The sequence below is a fragment of the Chrysochloris asiatica genome, unplaced genomic scaffold, assembly GCF_000296735.1.
Source record: "Chrysochloris asiatica unplaced genomic scaffold, ChrAsi1.0 scaffold00215, whole genome shotgun sequence".
In the NCBI taxonomy this organism is placed as follows: domain Eukaryota; kingdom Metazoa; phylum Chordata; class Mammalia; order Afrosoricida; family Chrysochloridae; genus Chrysochloris; species Chrysochloris asiatica.
Window position 1 is genome coordinate 1759839 of NW_006408733.1, and position 27145 is coordinate 1786983.

A 27145-nucleotide genomic window follows, 5' to 3' on the forward strand; every position below is an offset into this window, starting at 1 on the left:
TGTGTGAAGAAAACCTCAGCTGTGGGCCACCGCCCCCCACCTTGCATACCCAGACACATTCCATCTGTGTACACTTGCCCTCTGAGAATTGTGAAGGGCCCCTCTGGCTCCCAGCCCTGTTGGCTCTGAGCCATCAGAATCCATTTACATGCTGAACCAGGCAGCGAGGAGACCACTCTCAGGATCAGAGGACTTATGAATATGGAGGGCAAAGAGAGGCTGAGGCGATTTCCCCGTGTGTGAATCTAATAAGTCAGCACATCCACAAAACCTGATCAGGCTGCTGCATTAGCGGTGTTTGGGGAGTAAACGGAGCAGACGATGATATGGCTGAGATGTGTCTAGAATAACTCAATTTTCTGGTGGAGGAGGGACTTTCAGAGCACTCGCTGAGTCACATCCCTGGCTCCCTTGTCTGTCTGCAATGCCACCCTTCCCTAGTCAGCCCCTCACTCTTGCCCACCCTGTGTTCTGAACACAGAGCAGGACCACCACCTGGACATCAGCTCAGAGCACCCAGGTTCAAAACTCCCCTCTGGGGACAACATGCACCAAGGCAAGGGTTTCAGCAGCTTCCTCTATGCAAACCCAAACCAAACCCATTACTGTCAAGTTGGCTCCAACTATGCAGCCTTGTAAGACAGAACTGAGTTGTTCCATTGGATTTCCAAGATTGTAAACCTTTAGGGAAGCAGATTGCCTTATCTTTCTCTCACAGAGTGGATGGTGGGTTTGAACCATCAACCTTTCGGTTATTCCTAATGCCTAACCCACGGTACCACTACCAGGGTTCTTAGCTCCTTCCATGGGCTTTCTGTATTTGGGAGCATTTCCAGTGCAGATAAATCCCTGGAACAACAGTGTAAACACAGGGGATGAAGGGACTTCTTTGCCTAGCAGCCCCAAAACTGAAAATCCCCCAAAACTTTCCCCAAAAGACTGCTTGGTGTCTCTCAGAATTGTGGTAGAATTCTGTTTAATTTCTGTGGTTTTCTCAACCTGGGATTTACTATCAATCGTACAAGTCAGGGAGGTTAAGATAAACCTTCCAGAAAGTTCAGAGTCATCTCAGATCTAACACTTTGTGCAGATCATTCATTGAAGCTACATTTACTGCCAAGCCCATGCTCGAAAAGGCCCTAATCCCCGGCTGAAAGCAGACCCTGTTTCCTGAGACCATTCTGAGGCCATTCTCCTTTAACACCATTTCTTTGAAAGTAAAATGCCCCCAGTATCCCACCAAAGCTTCTTTAGTTGGAAACACAGGGCTTGTTACCACTGGATCATTCCTGTCTGAAGACCTCAGTCCCTGGCATTGATTTGCACCCCACGTGCACTTCCTGCCAGAGAAAAAGAATATCTACTGGTTGTCTTTAAAGCCCAGTGGCTCTGTGGCTCAGCTTAGAAGCTAAAGATTGGTGTGTCTGAGCAAAACTCAGAGACAACAATGAGGAGAGAGAAACACCAGGCACATCAGATAACAACTCTTCTCCCCTGCTGCTCTGACCAGGGGACATCTGAGAAGAACAGAGATAGGAAACAGCCCTTTTCTGAAGAAAATGAGCAGCAGAGAGTCCTACCTCATGTCCTAAAATATTACTGGTTGCCAACACATTGATTCTGACTTATGGTGACCCTATGTGTGCCACAGTAAACTGTGGTCCATAGCGTTTTTGTTATTGTGTTCTGTCAAATCGGTTCTGACTCATAATAGTGAGGCTGCATAAAGTTTACAAGGTGTGGCTGATGGGTTTGAACTGCCAACCTTGCATTTAGCAGTCCAGTGCTTATCCGACAGTGCTACACCAGGACTCATGTAGTGTTTTTGTTGTTGCTGATATTAAGTGCCGGCAAGTCAGTTCTTACTCATAGCGACCTCTTTTAGGGCTTCCAAGGCTTTAAATGTTTTGTGAGAGCAGAAAGCCTCATCTTTCTCCCATAGAAAAGCTGGCAGGCTGAAACTGTGGACTTTGTGGTTGGCAGTCCAGTGCTTACTGTGGAGGGACAGATGGATTAGCACAATGGTAACAATAGTGGGCTCAAACGTAGCAGCATTTGTGGAGATGGTGCAGGATTGGGCGACGTTTTGTTCCATTATATATAGGGTCACTGTGAGTCAGAACCTATTCAATGGATGGCCCTTAACAACAACAACAGGCTTATCGTGTGGCACAACCATGCTCCCCAAAGGGTTTTTAGTATATGATTGTTCGAAAGTAGACCCCCAAGTCTTTCTTCCAAAGCACCTGTAAGTGAACTTGAACCTTCAACCTTTTGGTTAGCAGGTGAGCACATTAACCATTTGGACCACTCAGATATGGGGCATGTCGTTTCTGCTTCTGGACTTGTAGGTGAAGCCTCATCCTCAAGAACTGTTGGACTGGTCCATAGGTACCAGGTAGACTCATAGTTCCAGAGCGTGACTGTACCCTCTGCCTTCCCAGATTTGGCTTTCACATCCAAGTATATATGTGTGCAGAGCATCTCCCCAGGGACATGTTCATAAAGATACATGCATCACAGGGGTGCACACACAGGTGAACACTCACATGTTCACCATACATACGTACTCAAGTAGACACACACTGTTCCCACTGTTTGCTAAGAATCCTAGGACTGAGGATGGGAAAAGAAGCAAGGTCACAGGTAACCCTTTGCTATTGAATACTATCCTACCTAAAGCTACCTGTTTGTAGCAAGTATTTTGTAAAGCTCTTGTATTATCTTGAAATGAATCTATAGTCATATCAAAAACTGTGACACAAAGGAAACTACAAGGAAAATGAATCATGAAAAATTACCTTTCAACCAGTAAATGTTTGGGCACCAGCTCCACTTGTAGTGGTCAGAGCAATTGCTGTGTGTGATCCCCGTGACTGCAGATGCAGCCTTCGATGGCTGCGTGACAATTTGAGTGATCAATTGACATTGCTTTTGGTGGCACAAGTTCCAAAATGGCAAACAATTCTTAATAGAGTTATGAATGAAATTTACAATTTATAGCATAGTTGCATCCTTGGAACCACTGAAACCCTGGTAAGGAATGCCCTGTACGAGGAGGGATTCAAGAAGTTTGTGGGAAACTTCCATTCTCTTTTCATTCCATTTCCACAAAGTTTTTCGGGCCTCCTCATATGTAACACAGTTTTAGATTTCAGGAAAAAGTCACCAGATCTTTTACCTCCATAACTGTCCACTGGGGGATTTGTGTGAGACACCAGGCCAGCAATTTGTTGTGCAAAATTGTGTTACACCTAGCAGAATATCTAGCATCCCCAGCCCCACCCATTGTTGTTGTTGTTGTTAAGTGCCGTGGAGTGGATTTCGACCCATAGCAACCCTGTATAGAGTTTCCAAAGAGAAGCTAGTGAGCTTGAACCACGGACCTTGCAGTTCAAACGGCTTTGCAGTCTGATGTGTTAGCCCACAGCACTGCACCAGGACCCCACCCATTAAGTGCCACTACACCAAACCAAATCTGTTGTCATCGTAGTCCTTTCCAACCCACGGTGACCCTATAGTACAGAGTAGAACTGCTCCATAGGGTTTCCAAGACTGTAAATCTTTACAGAAGCAGACTGCCACATCGTTCTCCTCAGAGTGACTGGTGAGTTCAAACCACCAAATTTTTGGTTAGCAGCCAAATGATTGTTGTTGTTGTTGTTGTTGTTGTTGTTGTTGTCAGGTGACATCGAGTCGCAACCGACTCATAGCGACCCCATGCACAGCAGAATGAAACAATGTCTGATCCTGGGCCAACCTCACTACCACTGCCACACTTGAATCCATCAATGATGCCACCTGGCCAATCCATCTCGTTAGGGGTCTTCCCCTTTTTCTCTGACCCTCCACCTTACCCAGCATGACATCCTTCTCCAGCAACTGTTTCCTCCGGACAATATGTCCAAAGTATGAGAGACGAAACTTAGCCATCTTGAAGTGGCACTAAACCAAACCCATTGCCATAAAGCCAAACCCAATTCAGAGCAACCCTATGGGACAGATTAATACCTTTCTGTAGGGTTTCCAAGGAGTCCTGGCATGGTGCTGTGAGATCATGCACTGGACCAAAAGGTCAGTTTGAACCACAAGGTTGGCAATTCAAACTTACCAGCCACTCTTTGGAAACCCTCTACGGAGTCGCTATGAGTTGGAACCGACTCCACGGCACTTCACAACAACAACAATAGGGTTTCCAAGGTTATAAATCTTTACAGATGCAGGCTGCCACATCTTTCTCTCAAGGAGCAGTTGGTGCATTCGAACCACCAACTTTTCAGTTTGCAGCTGAGCATTTAACTGCTGCACCACCAAGGCTCCTTAAGAGCCACTTGATGCTGTTACTAAATGTTTTTGAGTCAGTTCCAACTCCTAGAAACCCTGTATAGGGTTTCCAAAGAGCTGCTAGTGAATTTGAACTGCTGACCTTGTGGTTCGCTGTCCCGTGTTGATCCACACCAAGGGCCATAGAGCCACCCAATCATTGTAACAAGCAAAAACACCCCCACAAAATTTCAAACTGCCTCCTGGAGGCTGCACTGCCTTCTTGAGACCCTTTATTGGGTTCCTTGGATGTGTGTTGGGTCCACATGTGACCAAAATGCTTACTTTGCCTGATAGTTACCCTGCCCTTGTCTTAATCACTCACTAAGACATCCCCAGCTGTGCTGAAGCTCAGTGCTCAGCTCAGCAGCCAAAGACCACAGTGGCTCAAACAACTACATTCCTGGGCATGCGCCACAGCTAAGGAGCTAAGTTACTGCTATCTCCGTAGCAGGACTCGTCCCCTTGGTTAAAGAGCCTTGGTGGCTTAGTGAGTTAAGCATTGGGCTGACAACCAAGTGGTCAGTAGTTTGAACCCACCAGCTACTCGGGGGAAGAAAGATGCAGCAGACTGCTCCTATTAGGATTTACAGCCTTGGAAGCCCTCATTCTACTCTGTCCTATCGGGTCACTGAGTCAGAATCCAGTTGACAGCGTGAATTTTCTTTTAGTTAGACTTTGGTGGAATGAAGTCTCCCAGGGAAGACTCCAGACTAGGATCAATGGAATTAAATAGAGGGTGGGGGTGGTCCCTCTAGGTGTTTGGGGTAGGGAAAAGGAATAGGAGGCTGTCTCTGGACAGGGTAGTGAGGAGGTGGAATGAAGTCACGGGGTTAGGAGTCCATGGGTTCTCTATTAACACAGCTGTAAAAAATAAAGTTCTTAATGCCAGGGGGACTCTAACATTTATTCAAGTTTTCAAACATTACTCTTTCGCTCTGAGGCCACCTGATAGATGTGCCAGTCAACCATAAAATGTGTATGTGGAGCCCTCTCCCAGGAATCTAACCAATTTTGCTTTCTCTAATAGGAATAAAAGAGAGGATTGTAAATGTCAAATGGCAGATTGTATAGCAACATCAATTGAACCAGGCATTCATGAGCAAATGTACCATTTAGTTAACAAAGGTCTGGGTGACTTTGTTCGTGTAAATTACCTGATGCTGGGGCAAAATTTGAGATGAGGTTTTGTCTACAAGTTCCGATGGAGGTGGATGATTCTGCCCACATTGGAGTGGGTTTGAGTGCCTCTAGTTCACGGCAGCCAGTGAGCAAGGCACAAGATCTTCCTGACTATTTTTGCTAGACCCCAGGTTTAAGCCATAGAGAGCCTTAGATGTGTAGATTTTGTTTGTGGTCCTAAGAGGCCCTTGTTCCTTCAAGCCAAAACATTCAAAATCACCTGCAGTGATTAATACAGACACTCCAGAGCAAAGAGTGCTGGACTGGACGCTGACCAAGCAAAGTTTGCCAACCTGGTACTAGGCCCCCTATGGGTCCTGGGAAGTTGAGAGGATGCATCCAGATGGGACCGAGTCACATCCAAGAAGGTTCTGCCTTTGTATTTCATTCGCCATCACTGGCTACCACACACTAAGGACATGGTATGGCCAGATGCCAGCAGGTGACCTTTGAGGGAAGAACTCTCTCATCTGCAAATCCAGCCATCCTGTGATGGATGTCAGCTCTACACAGCAGGAGTTCCTAAAGTCACTGAAACAGAACCCATCCTGTATCCATGCCCTCCCCTCCCTGCAGCTGTATGCAGCTTCTACTTCCAGTGCGGGCAGGAACCAGTTCATGCACACCTTGCAGGGAAATAGGAAGTGAGGTGGAGCTGCTTGGCTCTGTCTGGGCCGTTGCTGAGGCGTGGACACTATCTTACAGCTGCACAGGTTTTCCTTCTGACTTGATTCCTGGTAGTTGTTCCTTCCAGGTCCCTCCCAGGAACTAATCATCTCTCAAGCCAAGTAAGCTACCGGAGGGCCAGCTAAGGATGCTTCCCAAGGTATACTGGCTGGAGAATCTGTGTCAGAATCACAGCTTTCCAGCCTTCATCCAGACAGGCTGCCACACCCTCTCTAAAGGTGGGACCCAGAATTTACATTATCAGCCAGTGTATCAGGTGATTCTGATTCAGACCAAAGTTTGAAAACATGTTAAATACTTTTTCTCATAGCTGCTTTTCCCCTAAGCTTAACAACCTTCCTTAACTAGACCTCTCCTGGGAATTTTCTAGGAAAAAAAAAAAAAAAGTCAAGAGGTTCTACTTTTCATTTTCTTGGTGTCCTATGTCATGTGATTGAAGTAACCAGGGGCTAGGACCCAGGTTTGATACTGAATTTGTCACATGTCGGCCATGAGTCTGGCCATGTCGCTCCATAAAGTGGACCTGGCTTTACCATGTCCCACTTGAATGCATTGTGGTGGTGTTGAAACTAGTGAGTGAGGAGGGTCTACCCAGGTAGAGCTCTGAGTGATGGAATAGGAGGAGGCAGACAAGCTCCTCCAGACCCATGGCTGGGCTTCCCCGCTCCAGCTCCCTCCACCCAGTACAGGCAAAGCCACCATGGGTCCCTGCTGGCCATTCTTTCCAGTTGAGTGAGATGCAAGTTGTTTGGGAACACAGTGTTTGCCTGCAGGGAGCTCAATCTAGGGAGGAGGCAGGCCAAAGATAAAGAGAAGATCCACAGGATTAAAGAGCCAAAGGCCAGAGTGTGTGGTTGGGAGCGGACGGAAGTGACTCTATGGAGCTGGGCCTTGGCAAAAACGGCAGACTTGAAAAAGGACATTTTGGAAAAGGAGCATCTGCAGGATGACCTCCTGGCCAATAGGGGGAAGTAGGTGGAACCAGACCAAGGAGGGTCTTCAAGGATAGAGGAGTCTGTGGTTCCAGCTTTGGTCAGAGCCAGACATAAACATCTCCAGAGGGGATAGGGACCCATTTACTCAGAAGCCACAGGCCTCAGAGGGAAAGCCAACAATGGGTCACCAAGTGGCTGTTCATGTTTCTTTGGGGGAAGTGAGAAGTTCGTCTCACGTTGTGCTGAATTTTTCAAATTTTGAGGCTCTGTCAACACCGTCACGGAAACAACATCCTGTTAGCTAAAATGTATCCTAAGGATAAGCCCAATGGTTTTGGCATTTATTGTTAATTGAATTTTCCTAGAAATGGTAGCAGAAAGAGTGCTAATGTTCATGAATTTACATCAAGTTAAACATCTGTTCTTCTTAAGCTAAACTCCAGTAAAGTTATGGCGGCTCATAAATTAGATCTGGGAGTAAAATGCTTCTTGCTCTTTGCACAGCTTAGTGGTTTCAAAACAGCCCTCAGAACGACACATCGTAACTGAGGCCCGGATAGCACATTCACAGTTAGTGGTAATGTTGATGCCGACGATTAAGCCAAGTTTTTGCTTTGGTGGCAAAGATCTCAGCTTTGACGGGGCAGCATGTGACATCACTTGTCAGGCAGCTAGAGACAGTGTGGGAATGGGAGGAATAAGGAATGTTGCTAATGTTGGAGAGGGCTGTGAGCAGAGCCAACAACAGCCAGTAGGATGGGCATGGACACATCCTGTTTCTCCCCTGAGCTGCTCTGGGGTTTTCTCAGTATCTGGACTCTGGTCTAGATGGAACTAGACCACCTTGCCAGGTTGAAGAACAGCTGGGGTCAGTGGACATATGGCACAGTCCTTACTGGTCCCTTTGTAGTTTCTGAAAGGATGACCTGTGTCTGGTTTGGGTAGGGAGCTGCCATGCCCCACCTTTTGACATCTCAAAGCATGACCCACCAGGGCTCACCAGCCCCCCACCCCAACACATTCTTCCTGATGTCAGGTAACCCACATCCTGCATTCCTCTCTCCAGGGAAGCTGGGATTTGTAGGAGACTTCTAAAATATAACAGTCAATATCAAGTTGGCTTCAAGTTAAGGCAACTCCATATGTGTTGGAGAGAACTGCGCTCCACTGGGATTTTTGGTGGCTGACTTTTCAAAAGCAGACTTCCTGGCCTTGGTTCGAGGTACCTCTGTGTAGACTCTAACAGCTAGCCTTTCAGTTAGGTGCTGAGTTCATTACCTGGTTTTCCTGAAGATCAACACTGCCACATTGAGAAACTTCTAGCATTTTGGAAGTCTCCAGCGTCTGGCATCTGGGCCTTCCTCAGTCTTTAGCTCCCCACCATTCAGTCTTTGTTTAGAGCTCCCCTAGGAGCACAGGTGGCCTCAGGGTCAGTTTTGGACTCAGTTATTGACTGGAATCCCTGAATGGAATTGACCTTTACCTGAAGTTGTATCAAGACTCCCCACATTGGTTGCTGCTCTGAGCATAGGGCCCATTTCTGGCCTCTTTGCAGGGTCAGAGCAGTCCTCATAACATAATAGGATGAGAGAATAGAACCTTCCATCATCTGCCTCTGTGACTGACCACCTCACTACCTCACTATCTCACCCCCAGCCTGGCTATGCCAGAACTATGTGAGGTCACCTTTGTAGGTTTGGGGGTGCCACCACTGGATAAGTAGGGCTGTTCAAGCTCACCAGCCACTCCTTGAAAACCCTATACAGAGTCACTATGAGTGGGAACTGACTCGACGGTACTTAGCAACAACAACAACAACAACAACACTCCCTGGCAAGCCCAGGACACCTTGAACTTCAATGAGAATGTATCTGAAGCTGTTTACCTACACCCCACCTCACACACAGTCAGCCCCCTCCCAAGAAACTGACACAATGGATGACAGGGGGCCCCAGTCAACAGAAATTACATGAGCACCTTCCATGTACAGGTGCTGGGCCAGGTGCTAGGGATGTATACCTGCAAACAGAGCTAAGTCCCTGATCTTACGTTTGGCGGTCTAACAGAGGATGCTGACTATCAACAAGTGAAGGGGTAACTCACAGAAATGAAAGTGTGAGAGTAGAGCTATAGGACAGAAACATACGGAAGACAGTACTAGAGAAGCATGGGGCAGAAGATGAGGGAATCTGTTAGTTGGGGGTTGACATAGTACAGAGAGAGGCTAATGGACTTGATGATGGAGTGTCGGGGTGTCGAAGAGGAGGAGGCGGAAGGAGACAGGCCCTTTCTGGTCTCCTTTACCACCCTCCTATTCCTGGTGGCAGGAGTCTCTGTCCCACCCTCACACATGCCCACACATGGGTGTCCAGGACCAGGAATCTTGATCACAAGATGTGCCTCACTCTCAACTAGAATCTGAGTTTCCCACTGCTTGGGTGGAGTTTCCCATTTGCCCACACTATACCACACACCCGTTTCCTTAACTCTTGGAGCCCCCAGCCCTACTCACATTTGGGACTGAAGGCTTTACCTGCCACCTAGTGATGATGGTCCCTAGGAGGCGAGGTCTAGCAGAGTTGTCAGAAGCTGCTGGAACATCCATACTGTTTCCCTTGCTTCCCTTTGTTCTACACTAGAAAGTGTTCCTTTGATGGACACTTAATTCCAGATGCTGCTCCCTGCTCCCTATCTCCTTTTGCTCAAAAAATTAAATGCAATGTGCCTGTGCTTCTGCTATAATCATCTCCTTCTGTGTGGAGGGAGTGTGGCGGGAATGGGAGAACATTAGAATCCTCATAGAGGAACAATTATTGAGGGAATTAGATTAATGAGGTGTCATAACAACTTAGCCAGATCTGCAGCTGACCTTTCTCATGGAGAACGGGCTTGATAAATGTAGTTCATTACCAAGTTCTGACATGAAAATAGGATCACACTCTGGGCTCCTCAGCAAGCTGATCAATATTTTATCTGCCAAAGCAGGCCTGGGCTAGAAGCAGGAGGAGTTACACACACATGTTGACAGCGAGTCCAAGGCCAATGCTGGGGGCTGACCGTGCTGGTCCTGCCACGTGGAGGAGGATGTGCAAGTTGGCAGAAGGGTAGTTGGACCCTTTGGGAAGCTGTGGAGGATGCTTGTCATTGTCAGCCTTCTTCCCTGAGAAATTCCAGAGCAAGGATGACCATAGGAGATAAGCAGGAAGGAGGAAATTCAGGGTGCCTTTTCTCCTGATTATCCACAAACTGATGATTTTGTAGCCATCCTGTGCCAGGTAGTGGGCAACAGAGAAGGGGACACAGACATGCTGTCTCAGTACATGAGTTCCTTTCATCAAGAGAGCACTGCGGCCCTAGTTGGCAACTTGGATTTTGCAAAGCCCTCTCTTTTCTCTGTGCTCATCACCCTGTAAGTGAAGGGGCTATTGTTGGCTCCATTTGCATAAGGAAATGGAGCTGGGAATGAGTGCCTTCCTTACTGCAGAGCCAGGTGGTCTCCTGACTCCCCATTCAGTGCTCTGTTGAGCCTGGTGGTGGTGACTATCAATAGTGATGGTGTCAGTAGATGTAGCAGCTTGTGATGACGTCTATCTCCACCTTGAGACCCCCAGGAGGAGGTTGTTATGTGGTGTATTCTGAGGAAACCCACCTTCACCCCACAAACTGAGAGCCGAGGTTAAGACAGGCCATCTTTCTGATCCGGTGGTAAACAGTGATCAAAGTGAAGTGAAAGGGGACCTGGGTAAGGAGCACTCCAGATGGAAGGAACAGTAAGTAAAAAGACCCAGGGCAAAGCGTACCATGGGACTTCAAAAATATCATGGAATTCAAAGATATTAATGGAATGTTTCCATGAATTTTTGAAGCCCCCTTGTACTTCAGTAGTCGGTGTTGCTGTGGTTTTCTCCCTCCTCCCTACCCCTCACCTCTTGAAATCACACATGTGGACTTAAGGGGTGAGCAGGGACGACCTGTGTGAAGATGAGAAGAGTCTGAGTCAAGGGCTATGGTCAGACAGAATGAAAGTTCAGAAAGGAGGGAGGAAGGAAGCAGAGGCTGTGTAAGTGTGTGCCCACGTACAGCAGACAAGCCCCAGACTCCTGGATGAATGTATTCTGCTGATGGCTCAGCGAGGGCCTGGATTTATCTCTGAGGAGGCCTTGCCTTCACTAATAGCAGCTGCCTCCAGAAGGTGGACTGTTGTTGTTGTTGTTAAGTGCTGTCGAGTCGATTCTGACTCATAGCGACCCTGTATAGGGTTTCTGAGGAGAGATTGATGAGCTTGAACTGCTGACCTTGCAGTTCAAACTGACCTTGCAGTTCAGTGCATTAACCTGCAGCGCCACACCAGCATTCCAGAAAGTGGATTAGGAGTGACTCATTTTCTCTTTATACTCATCTGTGCTGTTCAATGATCAAATATATATGATCCATTTCTTATCCTACAGCACCAAACCAGGATTCCATATCTGTATCTGTATCTGTATGGTAGTTGTGGTGGTTATGTGCTGTGGAGTCAGTTCTGTCTCATAGAGAGCATGCATTGGGTTTCCAAGGCTGTAAATCTTTATTCCAGTAGAAATCCTCATCTTTCTCCTGTGGAACGACTGGTAGTTTCTAACCGCTGACCTTAAGGTTTAGCAGCCCAACTTGCAACCACTATGCTCGCTAACAGAGCTCCTTTATAGCTATATATCTATATCTATATCTGAAGTCCAAAAAGGAGCTCTGGTAGTGTAGTGATTACAAATTGGGCTGCAGACCGCAATGTCAGCAGTTCGAAACTAGCAGGGGCTACGCTGGAGAAAGATGAGGCTTTGTGCTCCCGTAAAGATTTACAGCCTCAGAAACCCTGTTCAGGGTTGCTATGGGCTGGAACCGACTCGACGGCACTTAACAACAACAACAACAACATATCTGAAGTCCTGGTGTGGCACTGCAGGATAATGCACTGGACTGCAAGGTCAGTTTGAACCTCAAGGACAGCGGTTCAAACTCACCAGCCACTCCTCAGAAACATTATACAGGGTAGCTATGAGTCAGAACTGACTTGACGGCATTTAACAACTGAACAACAATGTATCTATATCTATCTATAGTCCTGGTGTGGCACTATAGGCTAAAAGCACTGGACTGCTAACCTCAAAGTTGGTGGTTCAAATCCACCAACCACTCCTTGGAAACCTTATCCGGGATCACTGTGAGTTGGAACTGAAACTACAGCACTTAACAACAACATATACATAGAGAGAGTCCTGGTGTGGTGCTGCAAGATAATGCATAAGGTCAGTTTGAGCTGCAAGGTTGGCAATTCAAACACACCAGCCACTCCTTGGAAACCCTATACAGGGTGGCTATGCGTTGGAACCACCTCAATGGCACTTAACAACAACATATACATACATACTGAGACATGGAGTCTTAGTATGGCTCTGTAGGATAAGCACTGGACTGCTAACTGCAAGGTTGGCTATTCAAACCCACCGGCTCCTCTGAAACCTTATACAGGGTCACTATGAGTCAGAACCAACTCAAAGGCACTTAATATAACATAATGAGAGCAATGTATAACATTGGCAACAGGGCAGGTAAAGACCAGGTCTAACAGGTTCACAGATACCCTCTGCTCCACCTCCGTAAATCATTCCTATTTGATACCACAAGTGTGAGTGAAGAGTAGGAAATGAGACTCCCATAATGTCATTGTCACTTTTTCACACCTGACTAGGAGATACCCAGCCTGGAAACCAAGGCCTGCCTCAGGGAATATGCTGGAAGCTGCAGGTTTTAGGGCACCTACCTCTGGGAACCGGAAGAGGGCAGAAGAGAAAGTTCTCCTCCCTCCCACCTCCACAGATTCCAGATCGCAAAGTCAGGCAAACATCAGACGGCTTCCCAATGAGTCTGGACTTTGAACCCAAGAGTGACCATCTCTACCACAAGGCCACCATTCCCTGTGTGGTCACTGCTACCAGGTCACTGGAGGTGCTCAGGAATGATGGACAAATGATCTAATCTTGAGGGCTTAAGCAGAGTCCTCAGTTGAGACTCTCTTAGAACACAGCTGCTCCTGAGGTAAAGGATTGAAGACCTCCTTACAGGGGCCACTTGACTTTTTCAGACCCCCAGTGCCCGGCACAGGACATGCAGAGTGAGGGACCTTGATAAAAGAAAACAAGAAATCATTACCAAACCCATTGCCATAGAGTTCAGTCTGACTTATAGTATTGCTATGTTGTTGTTGTTGTTGTTAAGTGCCGTCGAGTCGGTTCCGACCCATAGCGACCCTGCACAGGGTTTCCGAGGGTGTTGCTATAGGACAGGCTAAAACTGCCCCCGTGGGGTTTCCAAGACTATGAATCTTCACAGAAGCAGACTGCCACATTCTTCTTCAGCAGAGGAGCCAGTGGGTTTAAACCAATGACCTTTTAATTAGCAGCCAAATACTTGACCTCTACACCATCAGGGTTCCTTTGAATGATGTAATCTTCTTGTTGTTGTTAAGTGCCATTGAGTCCCTTCCGACTCATAGCAACCCTGTGTGGTGTTTCCAAGGAGCAGCTGGTCGGTTTGAACTGCTGACATTGTGGTTTGCAATCTAATGCTGATCCTACAGCGTCATAGTGTGACCTACAGTGCCAGAAAGCCTGCCATAGCTCCCCTCACTCTCTCCTATGTATGGCTCCTGAGTCCCTACCTAAGTGCCTCTTCTTCCTTGTTCTACCTTATTTTGTTCCCACTCTCCCCATCTTCAGACATGTTGCACTGCTGGCTTCAGACTACATGATTCCTACTGCCTAGCATGTATTTCTGGGTATTGATACCGTATCCATCCACTGTGTACACCATCTTCCCAGCATCTGAATATAAGACGTCCTGGTGTGTCTCTCCAGGACTGGTCCATGCAGGTCCTCCACATACTTTCATCACTATTGACAATAGCATTTATCTGCTCATATTTTGCATCCTGACTGCTTGTCCTTTTGCCAGGACTAGATTTCACCCAATGTTGTAGGTTAGGGGCAAATATCTTGATCAAGACTATTCTTCTTAGCAACAAATGGCCTTTATCCAAATCTAGAAAGTAGAAAAATTCAATAGCCAACCACATCTTTCCCTGGGACAAGGCCACTATTTCCAACATTGTGCAGCTATACTGAGTTAAGAATTGGGCTTGCAATTTAGCGACCCAAAGCCCTCTCAGAAATGCACTTCCTAACAAGGAAAAAGAAGGCTGTTAGCAAGGGGTGGGGTGGGGGTGGGGGAGTGGAGGATGAGAGAGCTTCATCCTTGCCCAAGCATGCCATGGAGAGTCCCAGAGAGCAAATAGATTTGATTATATTGAACACAGCAATTGATTTTTTTTTTCTGAGTAAACATGTAAGAGGAAATGGTAGTGGGCATCTGTTTCTGATGGGAATCAATTGATCACAAATTGGAAGAAATTTTAGAAACACAAACAAATACAGGAGAAAGTGGTTGGGGCCATCCAGACTTGTAGAGGGAGGAAGGGAGGGAGAGAAACAGACAAACTTCTCCGTTATCTCTTTTCTTATCAAGTAGCTTCCCTGTTTATTGTTCCTCATCAAATGTGGTTCCAATAATGGATAAGGGGAAAGTAGTTACCATTTTATGAGTACTTTTAAAAGTGCCACAATGATTAAGCAATTGTCTGCTAACAGAAAGGTTGTTGGTTTGAAACCACCTGTGGTTCAGGGAGAAAGACCTGTTGATCTGTCATCATAAAGACTGTTGCTGTTGTTGTTGTTGTTGAGTACCCTCAAGTCAATTCTGATTCATTACAGCCTAGAAACCCCTATGGGCCAGTTCTGCTCTGTCACATAGGGTCCCTGTGAATGAAAATCGACCCAGCAGCATATGATGCCCATCCAGTCAGTGCTAAGCCCTTGATGCATTTTTCTTATTTAATCCTTGTATCAACCCTATGTGGGAAGTATATATTCCCACTTCACAGATGAAGTCACTGAGGAAACATGGCCATGGCTTCCCAGCCAGGCAGCAGCAGACATAGGACTCTGGGGCCTGTGCTCCTCAGAATTGCTGTATTTCCATTCTCCAGTCCCAACCTAGGACCTGATACCCTGAACTGGACCAGGAATTGAGGGGAGGCACCCCACACCCCAGAGAGCCCATTCCCATTCTCCAGGACTCATCAAAGCCAGGCAGAGCAAGTGTTCCATCCCTGCTGGAAGGTCAGCAATGGGATCTGCTAACATCCCTTGGGCCCTGTTTACAGGCCATGCCCCATATGGTGTTCATCCTAGTGACTCGTCACCATCAAGAGACACTATGTCATGTTACCACACATCACAGATGTCATTTGCTAACACATTGTGTAGCTCTGATGCGATTCAACAAACAGGCCCGTAATAAAAGGCCCAAGAGTAATGGGCTGTATGCTTCGGTTTTCATTTCGTAAAGCTTCCTTTTGTTTCTTGGTCATAGGCTTGTGTACACATGTTTGTTTTGAAGTAATCCAGCTCTGGGAGTATACCTAATTAATTTAAGCAGGGCTTATTAGTCCTGTTAACTAAAACTCCCTAATCTTTAAGACCAAGTATTCAAAAGCAGCCTTCAAGGTAGGATTAAGGCAAATACAAGCTGTTATAAAATGGAATTGGAGCTGGCTTTCCCAAAGCTGCTGTGGGGGGCTACGGTTATGAATTCCCTTGGCTGCATTCCCCCATTCCATCCAGCACTCAAATCAAGGCCAGCATGTAGTACGTGCTCAATAAGTCTCTGTGTGATGGATGGGTGGATAGACAGGCACACAGCAAATGCCCTACCGTTTTTGTGCCTGAGATGAGTGGATGGACAGGTGGAGGGAATGTCCTCTGACACCCAGGGATGCATCTCACTGCAATAACCTCTTTTTGTCTTTCAGGTGATACGTGCACCATGGCTGAGTACACCCGCCTAAAGAATGTCCTTCTGGCGCTCCAGACCCAACTGCAGCCACTCCAAGAAGGGGACAGCAGCCAAGACCCAGCCTCCCAGAAGCGCCTTCTGGTGGAGTCTCTGTTTAAGGACTTGGATGCAGATGACAGCAGCCACCTCAGCAGCTCTGAGCTGGCTCAGGTAGGTACTGCCCTCCATGGAAATTGAGTTAGGGAGGAATCCAATTTCTCATTTAGGGTGTAAATGGAATAGAACATGGGAGATGAACGTGAGGAGAGTTGTTTGTAACCATCTATATAGCAAGAATGCAGAGGACACCTCTCTCCATAAGGGGAACTGTCTTCAGTCCCTCCTGGGATCCTGAGAGCTGATGCTCAATGCCTCTGGGGATAGCTTACAAACAAAATCATGTCAGTTTCTTCTCACCAGCCACCTTCAGCCAATATTTACAAACAAGCTTTGAAGCACTCTCAGCTAGCTGGCAAATCGCACACTTCAGAGGGGCTGGGCTCTGATGTTTTAATTGGGAAATAAATATTTTCTTCTTTGAGTTCTTTACTTCCCTCAGCAGGAAGAATCAAAGCAAGCAGTATTGGGTTTCTGCCAAATGCCTCTCTAGCTGTCGCTTGAGTATCCCCAAGTCCTTTACCCTTATAATATCCCATTCACTATAATGCATGGAGGTCCCTGGATGTTGCAAACAGTTTACATCCAACTACTAACCTAAAGGTGGGTGGTTCAAATCCACCCAGCAGTGCCATGAAAGGGCGACATGACCATCAGATTACAGCCAATAAAACCCTAGCACACAGTTCTACTCTGTAATGCCTGGTGCTGCCTGGCATTGGGGTCAACAGCAAAAGCTTTGGTTCTATAGTATGTAAACACAAACAGCTCAAACCCCAGGCTGCTTGCTTGCAGAATGTTGTGTGTCCACTTTCATGCATTTCTGAGGCTCCACCCCGACCTCCAGGAACCTCTTACTGTCTCCTGCTGCTATTCACAGTTGCCGATCACTTCTACAGACCCCTCCAGCCTATTCTGCTTTGTCCCAAATCAGGCACTAGTCCTCCAGCCTGCCTCCAAGGTCCTACGACTGTACTAGAAAGTAACCACATTTTACTGAGACTCTAGGGTGCAGTTGGAGGAATGAGGAATGGGAAGGAATTACAGTAGACTGGAAGCCAGATACCCCTTTTCTAAATTAGCCTGTTACCAGCAAGCCTGAGTTATTGGGGTCCAGTATCATGTGCAGAGTCCCTTCTTCCAGCTTCTCCCTGGTCCCACACTCCACTCCCAGCTCCTACCTCTTGGCATGGCAAGAATTTTCCTGTCCTTTTACATCCTCATGAAGGAGAATTTCCTAACTATTTTTCTCAGTTTCTCCCATCCAGACTCAGATATTAAATTTGCAAAAGAACCTAATCTAAGAATTTTCCCAAGTGGAAGAGCATTCAACACCTATTAGGAATTCTCCATCTCCAAAGGCTATGGGTTAGAACACAGCACATGTGTCCCTTTGTCCAACCACAAGGTGATGGCGGGTAGTCAGTATCCCCAGCATAAAGGAGTATGGAAAGAGCAACCTTGCTCCCTGAGGCTATACTCAAGGCCATTGTAGAAGAGGCCTGTCAGGATAGACTGCCTGTAGGGTGGCATGTTGTTGTTGTTAGGTGCCATCAAGTCAGTACTGACCCATAGCGACCTATGCACAGCAGAACAAAACACTGCCCAATCCTGGACCAACCTCACTACTGTTGCCATGCTTTAGTTCATCGATGCTGCCACTTGGCCAGTCCATCTCGTTGGGGTCTTCCTCTTCTTCTCTGACCCTCCACCTTACTTCTCCAGCGACTGATCCCTCCTGACAATATGTCTGAAGTATGAGAGACGAAGTTTAGTTATCTTGGCCTCCAAGGAGCACTCTGGCTGCACTTCTTCCAAAACGGATCTGTTGGTTCTTTTGGTAGCCCATGACACTTTCAACTTTCTCCTCTAACACCATAACTCAAAAGCATCAATCCTTCTATGGTCTTCCTAATTCACTGTCGAGCTTTCGCATGCATACAAGGTCACTGAAAATACCATGGCTTGGGTCAGGCCCACGTTAGTCCTCAAGCTGATATCTTTGCTCTTCAACACTTTAGAAAGGTCTTGTAGGGTGGCATAGAGGCCTGCATTCCTGCTCCTGTTCTGTTGGCTTGTTTCTGAGGACCTGGGACTCTAGAGCTACACGGGGCAGGTGTGTAAGTGTGTCGGAAGGACAACATCAGTCTCTGTGGGCAGAATGGGAAGCAGGAACAGCTCTTCCCTGGAGACCACACAGCATCCACCCACATAGGACAGGTGATAAGGATGCACTTTCATCTTCGATGTCACTCTAAAGAAGCCACCAACATGGTACAGTGACTTCTCAAGACTGAGGCCAGGTCATTATGAAGGATTGTGGTGGGGAATGCCCTATCATTGATTCAGCTTCTACTATGTGCCTGGCACTAAACCAGGCCTTTTATTTGTGATGTATTTGTTTCTTAGGGCTGCAGTAACACAACTTGAGGCTTAAAACAATAGAACTTCTAAGTTCTGGAGGACAGAAGACTGAAATCAAGGTATCTGCAGAGCTGCACTCTAAAGTCTCTGAAGGGAGAAAGCCTCCCTTGTATTTTCCAGTTTGTGGGGCTGTAGGCATTGCTTGTCCTTGGATTTAGGGCCCACCTGGATAATCCAGGAGGATCTTGTCTTGAGATCTTCAACTATATCTGCAAAGACCCTTTTTCCAAAGACATGGTCACAGGTTCTAGGGATTAGAGCATGGACATATTTTTTGGGAGTTGGGGCACCATTCAATATTAAACACAGAATCATTCCTTGCTATGTGGGATACTGGCTAAGAAGGCACACTCCTTGAATTCAAGTTCTGGCTCTAGCATGTACTAGGTCATGGGACACCACCTGACCTGACGTTGTCTCCATTTCCTTATCTGTGAACTTCTCAGGGTCCTTGTGTAGGTTTAATGAACCAAGACACATGAAGGGATGTGTCTGGCACATGATAGGTTCTCAGTAAATGATGGCCAGTAAGCCAATTACCATTAAGTTGCTTAAGACTCATGGCGACCCTATGTATGTCAGAGTAGAACTGTGCTCCAGAGGGTTTCTAATGCTTGGTCTTTTTGGCAGAAGATAACCAGGCCTTTCTTCTGGGGTTCATCTAGGTGGACTCGCACCTCCAAAATTTCACTTAAGCACGTTAACTGTTTGCATCACCCCAGTAAATGATAGTGGGGGTATTATTGTTGTCATCATTACCATCTGTAGTATTCTTCTTTCCTTACACCTGCCACCCATCCTCTGTCGTAGGCAGCACTATTAACCCCAGGTCATAGATATTTTCAGAAGAAGAAATTAAGAATTCAAAATATTAAGCAGCTTGCTCAGGCTGTATTCAGTTCTGAGGAAATGATGGAATCCACAAAACTCCAGAGAAGAGCATCTGCTCAGAGACTTCGGAACTCAGACTTCCCCTCTCAGGGGCCTCCACTCTAGCAGGACCACCGAGGCCAGAGGCTGCTTCTTGGAGCACAGATCTGGAAGTCACAGACAATAAGGCACACTCGGGCCCTGTATTGCTTACCACCTAGGGCCTGCTGTCCACAGCCCCAGGGCACCAGCCTGCTAGCCTGTCATCCCTTCCATCAGCACTCAGTCCCCAGCTATAGCTAAGACCCCAAAGGAAAGGGGCAGAGGCCCACAGATGATCCAAATGTGCTGGGAACAAACATTTTTTTCAGAATAGCTCAGATCCTGTGAATGACATTTGCCAATGGGAAAACCTGCCTGCCAAGTCTCTACACTACAGGTGTCAGCACAGGGTGCCGAGGGCATGAAGCACTGGGCTTACACTAGACAGAGGCATCTGTGGGCTCTTGGCACCCCAGGCAGGCCCACATGGCTCCCAGGTAGCTGCCAGGTAAACAGAATCTTCCCGGGCATGTTGCTCTAACCTGGCAGAGATGTGCCCCAAGGCATCTGAAGCCATTAACAAGCGTGGTGATTGGACTCTGATTTCCTCTTTAAAATTTAATGTATTTAAAGTCCATTTCATAAATCTGCCAAGCAGAGCACAGCTAAAATGGGCCTTTCCTTGACACTGAATCACAGGAACCAGGAGAAACTCCTGGGTCCTCTGAAAAGTTAATCAATTTCCAATGTAGAAATAGACAAAGGGAAATTTCCACCTTCAGAACATTGATCTAGGGTGATATGGTTGATCTCCTTTTTATTGAACATTCTTACTTGCTAGGTGAAGGGTCATTTTTTTTTTTTAGAAACAATATCACATTAAATTGCCATTAATATAGCAGGTCATGCTGAAAATAAAAAGAAAATATTCCTGCCCCTCTCCTCTCCAAAATAAAATCATTTCCTTTCTTCTAAGATCTCTTCTGAGCATTTTCCTTACAAGATCTCTAGTTCCAGACATACTGGCTTTGAATAAGTGGGAATGACTGGAATTTCTACCCAAAGACACATTTACCACCAGTCATGTCAGTTAGTCATAGTATGGTGACTTGTATGTTTCTGTAATGTTAGAGGCTCTGCCACTGGTATTTCAAATGCCAGGAGGATCATCTCTGGTGGGCAGGTTTTAGTAGAGCTTCTAGACACACTAGGAAGAAGAACCTGGCAATCTTCTTCTAAAAAAGTTGACTAGTGAAAATCTTATAGCACTGAGACATTGTCTGATATAGTATCAGAAAATGAATTCCTCGGGTTGAAAGATACCAAAAAATGACTGGGGATGAGCTGCCTCTTCAAAATAGAATTGATGTTAATGACATGAACAGAGAGAGTATAAGTTTTGGAACCTTCATTTCCAAATGAGAAGAAACAGCTACAAACATCCATTTATAATCAGAATGTATGTGGGTTGTACACAGTATGAACCTACAAAAGATGGAAGTCACTTAAAATGGAATGGAATACATAAAAACTGGTATCCTGGGCATTAGTGATCTGAAATGGACTGATATTGACCATTCTGAAGCAGATAATTGTATGGCAGACTATGCCAGGAATGACAAAGAGGAATGGTTTCATAGTCATTGTCAAGAAGAACATTTCAACATCTATCCTGATATAGGACACTACAATAGGGTACTACTATTATACAGGGCTGCGAACCTTAAGGTCAGCAATTCAAAACTTCCAGTTGTTCCGTGGGAGAAAGATGAGGCTTTCTGCTCCCATAAAGATTTACAGCCTCAGAAACCCTGTTCGGGATGGCTATGAGTCAGAACCGACTCCACAGCACATAACCACCACCACTGTTAGAACACTTACAAGGAAGATCAGTTAATATGACTGTTATTCAGCTCTGGTAGCATAGTGGTTACAAATCGGGCTGCTAACCTCAGGGTCAGCAGTTCGAAACTGCCAGCTGTTCCACAGGAGAAAGATGAGACTTTCTGCTCCTGTAAAGATTTACAGCTTTGAAAACCCTGTACGGGGTCGTTATGAGTCAGAATCGACTCCACAGCACATTATCATCACCACCACCTACTAATGCCAAAGATAAAGAAATGGAAGATTTTTACCAGCTTCTGCAGTCTGAAACTGAACAAACATGTAATCAAGATGCATTGACAATTACTGGTGCTTTGAATGTCAAAGTTAGGAACAAAGAAGAAAGATTGGTAGTGGGAAAATATGGCCTTGGTGATAGAAATGACACCGGAGACCACATCATAGAATTTTGCAAAAACAATGACACATTCACTGCAAGTATTGTTTTTTCAACACCATAAATGGTGACTATATACATGGACCCTGAAGGATGGAATACCAAAACTAAACCAAACCTACTTTTGCTGAGTCAATGTTGACTCATGGTGATCCTATAAGACCGTATAGAACTGCCCCATAGAGTTTCCAAGACTATAAATCTTTGCAGAAGCAAACTGTCACAACTTTCTCTCATGAAGGAGCTGGTGGGTTCAAACTATTGTGCCACCATAATCAAATCAATTACATCTGTTAAAAGAGATGATGGAGAAGCTCAGTACCATCAGTCTGAACCAGACCAGGGACCAACTGCAAAACAGACCATCGGTTGCTCATAAGCAAGTTTAAATTGAAGCTGAAAAAATTTAAACAAATCCACTAGAGCCAAAGTATGACCTTGACTATATCCCACCTGAAATTAGAGACCATCTCAAGGATAGGTTTAACTCATTGAACATTAATGGCCATTCAAGTTACATGAAGAAACCAGGAAGTCATTCAAAAGACAGGAAAAAACAAAAGACCAAAATGGATGCCAGAAGAGACTCTGAAACTTGCTCTTGAACATAGAATAGCTAACATGAATGGAAGAAATGATGACATGATAAGTGCTGAACAGAAGATTCCAAACGGCATCTCAAGAAGACAAAGCCAAGTATTATAAGAAATTGTGCAAAGACCTGGAGTTAGCAAAACAAAAGAGAAGAACACACTCAACATTTCTCAAGCTGAAATATCTAAAGAGAGTTGCAATATTGATGGATTCTATGAGCAATATCTACCCCTCATCTGTCTGTCATAGTATGGTAGTTTGCATGTTATTGTGATGCAAGAAGCTATGCCGCCAGTATTATAAATATCAGTAGGGTCACTCACGGTGGACAGGTTTCATCAGAACTTCCAGACAAAGTAGGAAGGAGAGGCAAACTACTTCTGAATGTTTAGCCACTGAAGCCCTTATGAATAGCAGTGGTACATTGTCAAATATAATGCCAAAAGATTAAAGCATTATGAATAGCACCAGAAAGTGCTATTGCAAGGTATACACAGAGTCGCTGCACTAAGAGAAATGGTTGCTGTTCATCCATTTCAAGAGATAACATAGGATCAGAAACCAATGGTACTTGAAGGAAGCAGTCCAAATTGCACTGAAGACGTAACAAAATAACAAGGTCCAAGGAACTGACAGTATGCAAATCAATATCTTTCAAAAAATCAATGCAGTACTGGAACTCTTTCATCTATGCCAAGAAATTTGGAACGCAGCTACCTGGTGAACTAATTGGAAGTGATCCATATTTGTACTCATTCCAAAGACAGGCGACCCAACGGAATGCGGAAATCATCAAACAGTATCATTAACATCACATGCAAGTAAAATTTTGCTGAAGGTAATTGAAAAACAGCTGCAGCAATTATACATTAACAGGGAACTACCAGAAACTCAAGCCAGATTCAGAAGAGGACAGGGAACTAGGGATATCATTGCTGAAAATCAGACAGATCTGGGCTGGAAGCAAAGAATACCAGAAAAATGTTTACTTGTACTTTATCAACTATGCAAAAGCTTTTGACTGTGTGGATCATGGCAAGATATGGGTAACATTGCAAGTAATGGGTATTCCAGAACACTTAATTGTGCTCATGAGGAACTTGTACACAGACCAAAAGGCAGTTGTTCAAACAGAAAAAAGGAATACTGGATGTTTAAATCAGGAAAGGTGTATGCCAAGGTCATACTCTTTCACCATACTTATTCAATTTGTATGCTGAGAAAATAATCCAAGAAGCTGGATTATGTAAAGAAGAACATGGAATCAGGGTTGATGGAAGACTCATTAACAACCTATAATAAGCAGATGACACAACCTTGCTTGCTAAAAATGAATAGGACTTGAAATACTTGCTAATGAATATCAAATACTACAACCTTCACTGTAAAGAAAATGAAAATCCACACAACTGGACCAATAAATAACAACATAATGAAGGGAGAAAAGATTAACATTTTGAAGGCTTCATTTTGCATGGATCCACATTCAACACTTATGGAAGTAGCCGTCAAGCTATCAAACAACATATTGCATTAAACAAATCTGCTGCACAAGACCTGTTTAAGGTGTTCAAAAGCAAAGATAATCAGTTTAAGAACTAAGGTCCACCTAAGCTAAACCATGATATTTTCAGTAGCCTCATGTGCATGTGAAAGTTGGACAGTGAATAAGGAAGACGGTGGGGAAAAAATGATACATTTGAGTTATGGTTTTGAAGAAGAATATTGAAAGTACCACGGGCTTCCAGACGAACAAACAAATTTGTGTTGGAAGAAGTACAGCCAGAATGTTCCTTAGAAGCCAGGATGGCAAGACTTCATCTCTCATATTTTGGACATATAATTGTTAGAAATGAATTCTGATGTTGCATAAAAAGATACTCGGTGAGACTAAATTACCTTGGCAAAGCAAAATTTACTCCTGCAAGAGGGTGCATGAGCACAGCCGTACATACAGGAACAGGCCAGCGAGCACACCGAATGGGCAGTCCACTCTGGATTTTAATCCCTGACGCGAGTCTCAAGGCTGTGTCTCACCCCATTGGCTAGGGCTTTGACTGCACAATCTTTTCTCTTATCCGGTTGGCTAGTTCAAATTTCTAAATTGTGCATTCCTAGTTTAGGAAAGTAAAAAGAAAGATTGTCAAGTCTTTACTCACTTCAAGAAGTAGCCAAAGAAAAAGAGAGAGATCATAAATCTTTGCTCACTTCAGGAAGTAGTCAAAGAAAAAGAGAGAGATCATAAAGTCTTTACTTCAGGAAATAAAGAAAAAAAGAAAGATTAGCCAAATACAATAAGCAGGATTATAATAAATAAATATATATATATATTTTTTCATCATCATCAGGACCATTCCCTGCAAAAGGACATCATACTTGGTAAAGTGAAGGGCCAGTGAAAAAGAGGAAGATCCCCAATGAGATGGGTTGGCACAGTGGCAACAGCAATGGACTCAAGTGTAACAACAATTGTGAGGATGGCACAGGACCGGGCACTGTTTGTTTCTGTGGTGCTTAGGGTTGCTATGAGTCAGAACCAACTTGATAGCACCGAACAATGGGTAAAATATTGAACAACAAAAGAAACATCAAGGTAAGATGGAAAGAGTACACAAAGTCATTGTACCATAAAGAATTAGTCAACACGCAACCATTTTGAAAGGTAGCATATGATCAAAAATCAATGGTATTGAAGGAAGAAGTCTAAACTGCACTGTAAACTTGTGAAAAACAATGCTTCAGGAATTGACAGAATACTGATTTAGATGTTTCAACAAACAGATCCAACGAGTAAGCATTCATTTATGCCAAGAAATTTGGAAGAGAGTCATATTTGTACATATTCCAAAGAAAGGTGATCCAACAGAATGCAGAAATTATCAAATAATATCATTAATATCACACAAAAGTAAAATTTGTCTAAAAACAATTTAAAAATGGTTGCAGTAATACATTGACAGGGAACTGCCAAAATTTCAAGCTGGATTCAGAAGAGGACAAAGAATGAAGGATATCGTTGCTGTTAACAGATGAGTCTTGCTGAAGGCAAAGAATAACAGAAAGAGATTAATTGATATTGTTAAGTGCCATTGAGTCTGTTCCAACTCATGGTGACCCTGCATAGGGTTTTCAGGGAGCAGCTGGTGGGTTTGAACCATGAATATTGCCATTAGTGTCCTACAGCACCATACCAGGACTCCAGAAAGAGGTTTACCTGTGTTTTATTGATTACACAAAGGCATTCAACTGTGTGTATCATAACAAGTTATGGATAACATTGTGAAAAATCAGAATTCCAGAACATTTCATTATGCTCAATTGTACATAGACCAGGAGGCAGCCATTCAAGCTGAACAAGAATATAGTGTATGTTTAAATCAGAAAAGATGTGTATCCTTTCCCCATACTTGTGCAATCTGTATGCTAAGCAAATAACCTGAGAAGCTGGACTACTTGAAGAACATGGCAACAAGATTAGTGGAAGACTCATTAACTACCTGAGATATGTAGATGGCACAACCTTACAAACAACCTGAGATATTTAAATGACACAGTCTTGCTTGAACATCAAAGACTATAGTCTTCAGTATGGATGAAGCACTGGGCCACAAGTTCAGTTTGAACCACAGGCCAGTGGTTCAAACTCACCAGACACTTCTTGGAAACCGTATACAGGGTCACTATGAGTAAGAACTGACTTAGCAGCACTTAACAACAACACCATAAAAAAAAAAAAAAAAAAACTTCACAGCTGGACCAATAATCAGCATCATGATAAACAGAGAAAAGATTAACCTTGTCAAGGATTTCATTTTGCTTGGATCCACAATCAATGCTCACAGAAGCATCAGTTAAGAAACAACATATTTTGTTGTTAAGTGCAGTGGAGTTGGTTCTAACTCATAGTGATCCTGCACAGGGTTTCTGAGGCTGTAAATTCTTATGGGAGCAGAAAGCCTCATCTTTCTCCCGTGGAACCGCTGGTAGTTTTGAACTGCTGACCTTGCAGTTCACAGCCCGATTCGTAACCAGTACACTACCAGAGCTCCTTAAACAACATATTATTTTGGACAAATTTTCTGCAAAAGATCTCTTTAAAGTATTGAAAAGCAAAGACGTCTCTTGTGGACCAAGGTGCACCGGACCCAAGTCATGGTATTTTCAAGTGTTTCATGTGCATATAAAAGCTGGACAGTGAATGACAAAGACTGAGGAATGGATGCTTTTGAATTATAGTGTGCTGAAAAATACTAAGTGTACCACGGACTGCCAGAAAAACAAACAAATCTGTCTTGGAAAAAAATACAGCCAGAATGTTCCTTAGAAGTGAGGATGGGAAGACTTTATCCCACATACTTTAGATATGTTATCAGGAGGGACCAGTCGCTGGAGAAGAACATCATGATTGGTAAAGTGGAGGGTCTACAAGAAAAAGAAGGAGACCACCAATGAGATGGATGGACACAGTGACTCAAGCATAGCAATGATTGTGAGATTGTAGGACCGGGCAGTATTTCTCTGTTGTACACAGTATCGCTATGAGTCAGAACCAACTTGGTAACACCTAATAATAGAACACGGTCAGTATTTCTCAAGCTGGGGGAACTGAAGAAAAAATTCAAGCCTCGACTTTCATTATTGAAAGATTCACTGGGCAAATTATGGAATGATGCAGAATGCATCAAGAAAAGATGGAAGGAATACACAGAGTCATTGTACCAAAAGGAAATGGTTAATGTTCAACCATTTCAAGAGATACCAT

The 27145-nt window shown here is 44.7% G+C and overlaps 1 protein-coding gene across 1 annotated transcript in view; it reads left to right on the forward strand.

Annotated features, from left to right (window-relative positions):
- The window catches only part of FSTL4 (follistatin-like 4), a 676535-nt gene that overhangs the window by 447909 nt on the left and 201481 nt on the right, over positions 1-27145 (forward strand). Inside the window, exon 5 of the mRNA XM_006872911.1 lies at positions 16033-16226. Within this exon, the coding sequence (XP_006872973.1) occupies positions 16033-16226 (194 nt within the window). The remainder of the gene's footprint in view (positions 1-16032; positions 16227-27145) is intronic.